This window comes from Caretta caretta, chromosome 1, assembly GCF_965140235.1.
Source record: "Caretta caretta isolate rCarCar2 chromosome 1, rCarCar1.hap1, whole genome shotgun sequence".
Taxonomy (NCBI): domain Eukaryota; kingdom Metazoa; phylum Chordata; order Testudines; family Cheloniidae; genus Caretta; species Caretta caretta.
In genome coordinates, this window is record NC_134206.1 from 194,798,440 (window position 1) to 194,810,421 (window position 11,982).

An 11,982-nucleotide genomic window follows, 5' to 3' on the forward strand; every position below is an offset into this window, starting at 1 on the left:
TGTGTCCCTTGTCCTTTAAGGGAAAGGCCTAGCTGTTTGTCTCAGGATTTCTTTAGTCATCACACAAGCTGGCCAGGACTAGTATTCAGAAGATTCTGGTTCCTAGTCCAGTTTGGATCACAAACCTCACATGTTTTCTTTTGTTGTCCTTTCAAAAGCTACAGTAAAATATTTGGCTTTTTCCCTCCAGTTTTTAAGAATAATCTACTACTGTTTGAAATTCTTGTGGTAGTTCTGGAATCACTTGGTTATTTGATTGCTGTCATCGGCTTTGCCCTGTGCATCACAGGTAAGCAACATACCTTCTTTTAAAAGAAAATATACTTAATTTTAGCAATTTGGTTTAATAATGAGAATCTTTTGCACAAAATACTTTTTTGTATCTGTTCTTTTTACCTTTGTCTGTACCTAGTGGGACCAGTTTATTTGCACATTAACACTGGAATATTTTGTAAAGTAACTTTTCTGCCTCATGATTTAGCAATAGAATTGCTATAAATATATTCTAGAACTGCTGTGTTACTACTGTTGTATCTGGTGAAGGAAAAATAACCTTAAGGCATTATGTTACATATTATAGTTTCATTTGTATGACTATCCAGCATGGCTGCATCCTGCAAGCAGTTGCCTAAAAAAAGGATTGCTTTAATTTACTACTTATTTTGCAGTACTGCATACCCTAAAGAGTCACCTACAACCAGCATTGACCCTCATTAGTGTGTTGTTTTGATTGTGTTCAACAATCTTAAAAAGAACACATGCACAGAGGCAGAATCCATTTCTGATGTTTAAATGAATAAATCAGTAGAGTGTATTGTCAAACCTTTGCTTTTGCTGTGTATGTTTTAACAGTATCGTTGAGGCAAATGAATCACAAGAGCTTCAGCAAGAATGCGAATTCATTAAATAGTAAACTTGGAAGAATGCCTGCAGTGTTCTGATACAGTACTGATTAAAATTTGATTTTTATTTTCTCGTGGGCCAGCAAAAAATGGAAGCTTTTTTTCTTCAAGAGTAAAACACAGAGCAAAGTAATCTCAGAAGAAAGAGAGGACAAATTTAGGGCTGGCCAAGCTTGGCAGTGTGTTTGCGAATAATGGTTAGAGCCCTGCAAATCCGCAGATACCTGCTTTTTATCAGCGGACCATTTTTGCAGCTCCCGGATCAGATGCAGATACAAATTTTGTATCCATGCAGGACTCTAATAATGGTAAAACACTGAACTGTGTTCATACAGAATACTTTCTCTTGTAGATGTCTTGAAGTGACTTATCCTAGAAAGCATAAATGTGAATTTGACTTGAGAGAATTATGCCTCTGTTCTACTAAATGCACCATGTTAAGAAACGGTTTCAAAAACTTATCTTGAAAATGGTGTCAAGTAGCTTTGCTGTTTTGGCCAGTGTGAACAGGGTGTAACTATTTTTAAATGGTGTTTGGGGGTTGGGAAGAAAAGTTATGGAGAGTTTTCAATAACTGATCTTCTTTAAAAAGGAAAAAAATACTGTCTTTGCACTGGCCTCAAAAACTGTTTACAAATAATTTTTGAAAGCAGGTTCTTAAAGCTGTGTTAACTTGGATTTTTTTAATTGCCTAATTTTAAAAAAATCCTGCTTCTGATAGAGCATCCTTTAAATACTGTCTTGATTTTAAAAATATCACAAACAAAAAACTCCTTTGAGGAAAAATAAGGGTTTTCTGTTGCTCTGTTTTTCAAAGGGTCTTTTAGCAAAGGAAAAACGGACTATAGAGGTGAAAGAGTCAATCTGACTACACTATGATCCTGATCTTTCCAACACTTACACAAATACATGAAGTTAAGCATTTAAGTAAGTGTTTGCAGGATCATGGCCTAAATGCTGTCATGCAGCAATTAAATAACCTGATAACTTTTTTGCTTATCTTTTTCATTTATCGTAGTCTTAGGTGATGTTTTTATTATAGTAGGTGCAACATTTTCAAACAGAAGTGATATTTTCCCAAACTGTGTCCCTTTCACAGTACCCATTTACAGCATAAGACCGACTTTGTGTATATTTCCGAATGTTATGTTCAACATCTTTTAAAAATTCAACATTTAAATATTTCAGTAGAAATTAGAGGCCTTGAGTCTAAGCCTATGCCTAACTCTGAGCAGATTAGAGTAGCCCCTACTGAAGTTAAACTAAAGTTCTTTTCTTATTGGGGCCAGGGTGAGTGGGCATTTTGGTGGGGGACTGGGTTAGATTTTAACAGCCAACTTCTCTTCTCAGCTCTATTGATGTATATTTGGAGAATCTGGGGGATATTTTGGAGCCACTCCAGATTTAGACTTATGTAATGGAGAGCAGAATTTGGCCCAAAACATTTACTATGTACTTAAGTATGTCTCTCACCAAAATTATTTTTTATTAAATTTGCGCAATATTGTAAAGGAGTAGGGAGTAGAAGTTCTGCTCTAAAGGAGAAAAACACTGAATAATTAAAAATGCCCTTAGAATGCAACAGATTAGTATAATTTTATATGTTAAATGACATTTCAAAAATTGCAAGGATTTTTTTTCTGCATATTGTTAAAACAGATAAATTAGGCTATTGTCCCTTACTAGTTGAAAATGAATGCTCATGCTATGAACAGAAAAATTTCAATGAGAAATTACATCTTATAAAAAGAAAAGGAGTACTTGTGGCACCTTAGAGACTAACAAATTTATTTGAGCATAAGCTTTCGTGAGCTACAGCTCACTTCATCGGCTATGAAGTGAGCTGTAGCTCACGAAAGCTTATGCTCAAATAAATTTGTTAGTCTCTAAGGTGCCACAAGTACTCCTTTTCTTTTTGCGGATACAGATTAACATGGCTGCTACTCTGAAATACATTTTATATGTTCCTTTACCTGCTTAAAATAATATAAATGTTTAATTTGTTTTCAACAGCATGCCCTCCGAAAAATGGTGCTGTCGTGATTGCTGGGTTAGCCATTATGGCTCTTATGGCAGTTGTTGGCCTAATTTATATGATTGCTTTGGGTAAGTAGCACCTAGTAATTTTTATTACTTTTTTTCTGGTGTTTTAATCTGAATATTCAGAAGAACTGTTCCCTGAATTCATTTTTTTTGGAGGTGAATATAATTGTATTTTAAAATAGCATGTGATCTGATATGTTATGTTGTTGTTTTTTTAAAAAAAATACAGGTCTCTTAACTCCAGACACCAGTTTCCTTTTCTTCATTGATCTATGACATATTCCCCTCCCTCATGTGAACTCTTGTCCCCAAAAACCCTTTTAAATGATGAGTGGGTAGAACATCTAGTAGATATTTTATGAGGGGAACTCCTGGAGTGAACAGTGAGGCCCATTTACGCTTTTTCAAAGCCAAAGTTCCGGGAAGGTCTCTGGCTAGCAAGATAACTCTAGAATGGGTCTTATTAACATAGCCTGATTTGTGTTTCAGTCTCATTCCATGAACTGGTCTCCTCATCCAGTACTGGCATCAGAATAAAGTAATCAGAAAAGTATAAAATCTAATGATGTGCTTTTGGAATATACAATAAATTACGTGTAAAAAACAAACTACTTTAGGAAGTGGACCCAAGGGGGTGACCAAAAAGTGAGTAGGTAAAATGACCCAGGCAGGAGGGAAACTTAAATGCAGAAGGAGAATTGAGGTAGGTGTGAGGGATTAATTTGGGAGAAAAATTTTTATATTCCTATGTATCAGATGTTGTTATGGGACAAATTCTGCTTCTGGATATGTGCAGACTGGAAGTTGTGGGGCTGATCTGTAATATGTTCTTTATTTTGTTTGTGACTTGGTTATTGGGATAGATACTGTATGGCTATATGTGATTATTGAACTGTTTATTGTATTCAGATGGTGATTTAGTTTAATAGCAAGGCTGTTAGGAAACTAGAAGGAAGGCAACACAGTTTGACTCTAGATACACCACTTCCCCATAAGCAAGGTGGAGGTTATTAAGTGACATTGCCTGAGCTGTGAACTAGGAAGATACTACTTCAAGGCTCCAGCCAAAGTTACAAATTTGCTCAGGCTAGAAGCCAGAATGGTTCAAAAGGACACTAAACTGTAAAAAGTTATTCTCTAGAGGGGGAGGCAGTTGCCAGGCAGTTGTTTGCTGAGAGAAGACTGACAGACAGACATTCTGCATGATGGGGTCTGAAGAAGCAAACATGCCTGGCCTATTAACATAGGGTGGTGGGGATTAGGGTAAAACAGAAATACATGTAGCCCCTTTGTTGTGTTAAAATTCTTTGACTCTTATAGTATACTGTGCTGCTAAGATTAAACAATGGTTTGATCTGGTCACCTGTATCAAAAACCATATTATCATGGTTCATACTACTCTGGACCTGGCCTAATAATAGGAGAATCAGAGAATTCCATCCCAGGAGGTGTAAAGGCATGGAGCTTGACATCTGAGGGGGTGAACTGAGAGAGACCAGACTAGGCAACAGAGTAACGCGAACACGACTTCCATTGATTTTGATGGGCACTGTGTGTATCTCAGGGCAGAGTTTGGTTTTGGTACAACATGCTAATGATCTAAACTATTTAGCTTCACTTTTGTGGTTTTTATATTATGAGATTATGCTGCTACAGTCTTATTAGATATGATTTTGGGAGATAGGAAGTAGATGTTATTACAGTGAAATCCCATTACAAGATCAGTATTCATGTGGTAGATTTTTATGCGGTGAGCTGGCCTAGCAAATGTATCATTGTTGAAACAATAGCTCCCAACCCACCCAGCACAAGAGTGCCATAGTAACAATAATAATGCTCTTGTGTAATGTTTTTCATTCATAGATCTGGAAGTGCTTTAGCTGAATTAATACATGGAGCACTTGTGCTTGGAACATTTATCCCCTCTACAGAAGAGTGATGCAGTCTCCTAGAATGTATAGATCGCACAAAGTAGTTTGGGATAAATAACCAAGGATGTGATTCCTTCTGACTGTTGTTGCTTTCCTCCAACTTTTGTCTTTTTCTTCAGTTAAAAGTTGAATTCTTTTGTATAGCTAATAATGTGCTCATTTTTATGTTCTGTAATATTTTTAGGTTCCTGCAAGAAAGATCAACCTCCAAAGGTAAGCTTAGAAATAATAAATTTGGGGTGATTAGATGAGGAATGGTAATGAGATACTGAGCCTTTCACCACTAGTTTGAATTCAGACCAGGTTGGTAGCAAGCAAAAGTCACTGCTATATGGTAGCTGTCCAGTAGTCTGTGTTAATTGAATTGGTGGCCTTAGTCTAGTTCCTGATTATGTACTTCCAGATCTCTGTAATTGGTCCCCTTGCTGGCTAATTTTTCTGACAGGCCAAGGATTTGAATGGACATGGAAACAGAGCTACCCTATCCAACTCGAGTTGGAAGGGCCATTGGGTGGTCAGGCTGTGTAAGGAAGCTTGCTGTTCTACTGACCATGCTGCATATTTTGTGTGGCCGAATGGATACCTTCAGTTGACAGTGCACCCTTTGTTGGCACTAATAGATGTGTAAACATTTAATAAACAAGATTTCAGTCTGTCTTTAATAAATTATTCCCCCACACACACCCCCAAATTTTTTTTCTTTGTCAGTCTCTTTCACACTGAAGGTCTAACACTTTTTTGGGTTCCCAGGTACACAAATGTTATACCCTTTATAATTTTCTTTACAATCCCCCTAATATTGAAGAGGCCATCTGAAAGCAGAGTGGCTGTTATCTTTAGGTCATGCAGAATAAGTGTATGTTTTTTAATCTTTCTAAGGAAGGTAATCCTGGTTTTGCAGCCTGCCCTTTTTTTAAAAAAATATACTAAGTGCAGTTGCTTCCTAAAATTGTGGTTACCCTGTTTTCCAAAGGGTAATCAAATGCAAACTGGCCCTTTTTACAACTGCAATCAGAATCCCTATAATTTTGGATGTCTAATTACTGGATGGACTTGTGGCTAGGTACCCCAGCATTTGGCCACTGGATGATTCCAAAGAGAGAGACAGACAGATTGTTTTGTGGGTGCAGTAAAGTACACAGGAGTCTAGAGGCCCAACGAAATTCTGGTCTGAAAATCAGGTTTAGGGTTGCCTGCCTCCATCAAGAGAAATTCAGCACATATTGCTGTGTGTTAAAGGGGTTTATAAAAAGATGTACAGTTCCCTTTAAAATTAAAAGGTTTTTTTTAATTCTTTATAACCGAAGGGCTATGGTAACCTTGCACTCAGAGACCTGTGATTTATTTTTATTAGGGGCATATTTCTAAAATAACTCTTGACACTTTCTTGAGGCCCAGGGGAAAAGGGCGTGTTTTTGAGACTGTCAACCTTAATCAATTTCCTTTTAAAATCTATCAAGTTTCTTGTTTGTCCATATTACTCTGCCTCTGCTTAGTTCCCTACCAGATAAAATGCATAAATATTTGGGATGTCTTCTGTAGAGCTATTAACTCGTGCTTTTTAATCTTGGTGCTGTTTGTTTCCTGCACCAGTGATCAGATTGCGGAGAAAAGCCGTTGCTGCTTCACTTACAAGTAGTGTGTCTTGTGTATCTCTTTCCGCCTCTACACATTTCACTAGGAAAATTAGATTCCTGATGCGGTTGGAGATAACATGAAGAGAGTGCAATTATTGATGGATTTGTTTTTCATAGCCGTAGTTACTAATCTTCAGCTTCTTTCATTTTTGTAGAATCACTACTTACTGTATATGTCAATTAGAGTAATTTAACTGTGGGGAGCCAAAAATAGACATGAAGGATTTTTTAATATATACATATATATGTATATAAATATTTTTAAATATTTTACAGAAAGCTGTAGAAGAACCACTCAATGGTAGGTGGTAATCAAAATCTTATGTTTTTACTTAAGGGATTATACAAAGCCTTTTAGAGATAGGTCAAAATTTAGCTTAGCACTGAGTGCTGTTGCTTTGCGTAAGGTGTCTCAAATTATCCAGCTCCCTAAGCCACTAAAAGTTTGATGTATCACCGAGGTTTGATGCCTGCAACTATGGGCATAAGGGAGTATTGTGTACTGTCTACACCTGCTAGCCATTGATTGCTGACTGCTTTAGAACAAAAGTAGCTTCACAGTTGGAACAATATTCCTGTCCGCTTTTCAAAAATAGACCTCTTACTGAGGAAAAGGGGCGCTCCTCTGTAAGGCCGTTGTTGAGCCAGTCTTCTTTATGCGGTGCATTTAAGTGGGATAAGGGACTTTCACAGTGGGGTAAGGCAAAATCTAACTCCTCTTCTCTGTGGTCTCTTGGGTTTGGGAAGACCCATGGTGGTGGTGTAAAACTATATGGGAAGGAAACACTGTTAATGCCTGGTGTGGGGGATTTTTACAGTGGAAGAAGGGTGGCCCTGAAACCTGTCTTCCTTAGGCTGTTCAGAAATTCACTAGTTGGCATACTGGGAAGTAGTGATGTCTCAACACCTAATTTTAAAACTAATCAGAATGCTAATCTTGTAACATTTCTAATTATTTGCTTGGTTAATTACTAATCCTCTGCTTGACTTTTAAAGATGCAAAAGGAGTGATGTTAGAATGATGGTGAGTCGAATGTTGCCTGCCGCTGTAGATTTTGATCAATTAATTAACATTTACTCTGGGATTTTGAAATTAAAAATCACCTGTACCGAGGAAGCTGCTAATATATGATACAGCATAGGATACAGATTGCATGGAAGGTGCAATCTTTAAGTTATATTGCATTGTACTGGAATGTTAGAGGTGACCTGAAGACAGATGTGTTTGTATCCTTTTTTTATGATATAAAGAAGGACTGTGAAATGTGTGTAGGATTGTTTAAATACTGGATTATTTCTGCTATTTTTTATTTTGGAAAAAGCAGAAATGTCAAGTATTATCATCTTTGTTCAGTTGTAGGTTTCCTTTGTAACAATCAGAGATGCAAACTGGAACCTCTCTTATCTCTTACCAAAAGGGCTAGAGGTATTGAATCATGAACAAAAAAGAGCTCCCCTGACCCCCCACCAGTTGGTAGGTGTGTGAATTAAATAGGTGTTACCTGATTAACTGAAAGGGAAAGTGTTTTTTGTTACCACTTTGTGATGTCATAAGCTTCCTAACACTCCTATCATCTATGGAGTCTTCCAGTAAAAAGAGGGTAACCAAGAACAGCATTTATAATGTAAAAAACAAGCAGAGTTCTTACTTTTTTCCCCTGGTTGTGAGGGAAACCATGTGTGTAGACCTTTCAGTCTCCTTTATGGACTATAATGCACCAAAAAGAAGACACAGACAGACAGACAGACACACACACACAGATTTTCCTCTCTTTTGCTGATTATATTTGAAGGGACATTGTCAAGTAGTGTGGGCCCAACTTTTAGGCTTTGAAGATTTTTCTTTTTTAAAAACAGAATATTTTTTCAAGAATATACAAAGTGAAATGAAAAACTACTTTGGGTTTCCAGCAAAACAGGAGAATGCTTAAAATGAAAACAATCACTTTTTAATAGTATATTAGATCCAGAAAGGTTACTATGGACTATCCAAACAGCATGATGTCCAAGAAGTTAAATAAAAAATTATTAAAGTCATTTTAAAATCTCTAGCAATTGTAATAATCAAACTAAATTTGTCAAACTAAAAAAATATATTCATGTCTGCCTTTTGACCAATTATAATTTTTAAAAAAATATTTCACATTAATATTTAATGGTGCATTTAGTTTTCTGTTCACTGATGTATATATTTGAAAAACTAGCTTTGAAATAGTTACAGTATTTAACTTTAAATACTAAGCTAGTCTGGTGGCTATATATTTTATCTGCTTTGACTGGTATTGCTACAGTTCTCCCAATACATTAGTTGCACACGAATATCTTAATGCCTACACACTGGTGAATCTAGCAACTTTACCCAGTGTGGTCATGGTAGCAGTTTGAGAATAGCTGTGTTACAATATGAACTTGCTTGTAGAATGACAAAATTGCTTTAATACAGGTAATAGCTTTTTTTTTTTTTTGGTTTAGTTTTATGAGGTGCACATTTTAGCAAAGAAATTTTGAGCTAAGGCAGCCACCAAACACTTTAAGAAAGAAATACACACCCCTACTAGAGGAGGAGCTCCACAATTAAATACTACCCTGAGTATGTATGCTCACCCATTGTTGTAGAAACTTGTAATAGCAAACCAGACATTCCGTAGTGTGTCTGCACTGTTTGACTTCGTCCAGTAGAGAATTTCCTTGGCTCTGTGGGTTTGTCACCCTTTTCAGTTATTGTTTTAATGGTCTGTGTTCTAATCTTGCATGTAGACTACATATTTTTCTCCTTGTATTTCTCCTTCCCGCTAGTATGTCATATTTCCTGTTCTCACATGCCATCCACATAAGTGCTAGAAGACACTAACTCTACTTTCACTGCCCCTGGATACTGAGAATGCCAGTTCAAGGAAACTGCCAGACCCTGAGAACTCTAAATTTTTAGAGGCTCGGGGGTGTTCCAACCAATTTTATGTTGTGCCACTTGTGGAGAGCACAAATGGAACTAGAGGCAGCCAGTAGATTATTGGCTGATGCTAATTTATTGATAATTTAATATTCCAGTTTGTAAGTAAGTACAGTGTACTGCCGAATTTATGTAACTCATGGTTAAGCTGTTGTGATTCATCTGAGTACACATAAGGACTGCTTTCTAAACCAGAAGGAATGTATGTGCTCATATGATACAATGAATAACTTTACCAGCATCCAGAGTGATAAAATATGTTAGTCATTTGGTATAACTGAAATAAAGACTGTGGGGGAAGGCTCTTTCAGAGGAAGTGTCTATAGCTTCTACTTTGGAAATCAAAACTCTTTTTCCCTCAGCAATGATTAACACAAGCAGATCATTGTACTGTGTCATCTACATTTTTTTAAATGTCAATAAAGTCAGACAGCAAAATGGGGCAGTGCAACAACCTTTCACTTCTGAAGGTGAATTCTGCTTTGACAATTTTAAATGAATTATTCAATGTTTTCCTGGGCCCTGTTTTATCAAAATTCTTCACATCATATCTGTATTTGTAGATACTGTGTGAAGACTTTTAAAAACACATAGGTCAGTTAGGCACCTGCTATTTGTACCTTTAAAAATCACCTCCTAGAGTAAAGGGTTTTAACATCAAAACTGAGATATGGTGCCAAAGCTGTGTAGAGAAATTATACAACAGTTGTTTTTACTGTACCTGGCTCAAGCCAATACTAGCCACTCTTGCTTTTATGAGAGAATTTGTCTACATTTTAAAAAAATTGTAATGTTTGAATGTAGTTATGCAGCACAAAGTGTAGGTGGATGTGGGTGATGTTAATCAAAACATTCTTGAATAATAGTTTTGTTTTGTAATTTTCCAGGGTAACTAACTGGTGAGAGTGATAGAATCTGCTACAGAGATGGTGAAAAGAAATACATTTGTTTATACACTGTGGCCTTTGATGGTGCGCTAGTCAAAGAGAAGAAAATCAGGAACTTAGCTGTTTTGCACGTTTGGAAAAAAAAATGCTAAAATGATTTACATGTAATTTTATAGTCACAGCTGCGGTAGTTCCATTCAAGAGAGAGAGGTTTTTTCCTGGAGAAGGTTGTGAGTGAGAGCATAAAAAAGCACTGTTTATCGACCACACAATTTCGTTATAGTGTCACTAGTAGTGGTACCCTTTTCAAAAAACATCAGTCATCGCTTGGAAACTGGGCTAGGTCCGTGACCAAATGATACTAGCACTGTGCTACTGGAACAGGCCTTTGTGATAACTTAAACAAATTGGTATTGCATAAAACATGCCACACTGTTCTCTCCTGACTCACCCTCTCTCCCCTCAAATATTAAAAAAAAAATCCACTGTCACTACTATGAAGTTAAATATGATATAAGTTGTAATTACATTTAGATTGGTGGGGTTTTGTGTTTGCATGGGCAAAATATGTTAATGCCTAAATGGTATGAAAAGGAAGTGGATGTTGTACAAATGTTCCTCTTTCCACTTTCAATGTATGTATTATCGAAAACAGAGGCACTTACCACATTGAAAAAAACTGCATAAACAAAACCTTGATTCTCATGCTTTTTTTAATGGTTACCCATGGCCCGTCCCATCCCCCCTCTTCCCCCCCCCCCCATACTAAATAGGCTCCTTGTATATATGGTAGTTGTGTGGTGTGCTTTGATTACTGATATTTTAGTCTGGGCTTTTTGCCTCTTTGTAGTCTTGATTAAAAATTACTTACCCCTCAGCCAAATTCAGTCTGTCATACTGAAACCAGTCTCAGGCTTTTTCAAACAGGGAATAAGTAAATGCAGGTGCTGCGTGTATTGAAGTTTTACATATAAAAATTTATTAAAATCTAATTAGAATAATTTCTTCATGCTTGTGTAGTCTGTGAGGCCTTGTCTGTGCTTTTAACAGCTGTACTTTGAGGGTTCACCCACTGTAACTAGTAAGAAAGCAATGTTCTCCTTTAGACAGCCAGGGCCATGATGCAGGTTGATATAGGAACCTTGGAATTAACTTGGGGGAGGGGGAGGGGTCTGAGCCTACAGCCTACACTCACATGATTAGGCCCCATGTGAGGACTGCAGGGCTGAGCGCCTCAGCTAACCCAAGCTGCCCTCTTACAGAAGACAATGGGATATTCAGATGTGTAAATGTTGAGGACCATAAGTTTGTATCTGCTTTGTAAAAAGAAAAGGAGTACTTGTGGCACCTTAGAGACTAACCCATTTATTTGAGCATCAGCTTTCGTGAGCTACAGCTCACTTCATTGGATGAAGTGAGCTGTAGCTCACGAAAGCTGATGCTCAAATAAATGGGTTAGTCTCTAAGGTGCCACAAGTACTCCTTTATTTTTGCGAATACAGACTAACACGGCTGTTACTCTGAAACCTGTCTGCTTTGTAAGGACCTAATTAGTATTGCTTTATTTTTTTAAAGATGTATGGTTTTGGAATGTGGTATCTCAACAAGGGTATTCCTAGAGAGTTGAAATCC

General features: G+C 37.0%; 1 protein-coding gene across 5 annotated transcripts in view; it reads left to right on the forward strand.

Moving 5' to 3' along the window:
* The window catches only part of CD47 (CD47 molecule), a 38,190-nt gene extending 26,839 nt beyond the window's left edge, over window positions 1–11,351 (forward strand). For 2 of the 5 annotated variants that reach the window (XM_048870797.2, XM_048870775.2), the window contains 6 exons: window positions 191–289; window positions 2,916–3,008; window positions 5,061–5,089; window positions 6,790–6,814; window positions 7,868–7,987; window positions 10,351–11,351. In XM_048870797.2, the coding sequence (XP_048726754.2) occupies window positions 191–289; window positions 2,916–3,008; window positions 5,061–5,089; window positions 6,790–6,814; window positions 7,868–7,953 (332 nt within the window). In that variant the 3' untranslated portion in view covers window positions 7,954–7,987; window positions 10,351–11,351. Of the gene's footprint in view, window positions 1–190; window positions 290–2,915; window positions 3,009–5,060; window positions 5,090–6,789; window positions 6,815–7,509; window positions 7,538–7,867; window positions 7,988–10,350 lie in introns of all 5 variants that reach the window. The other 3 variants (XM_048870784.2, XM_048870793.2, XM_048870807.2) reach the window with 3 other exon arrangements.
* Window positions 11,352–11,982: the final 631 nt, after the last annotated feature.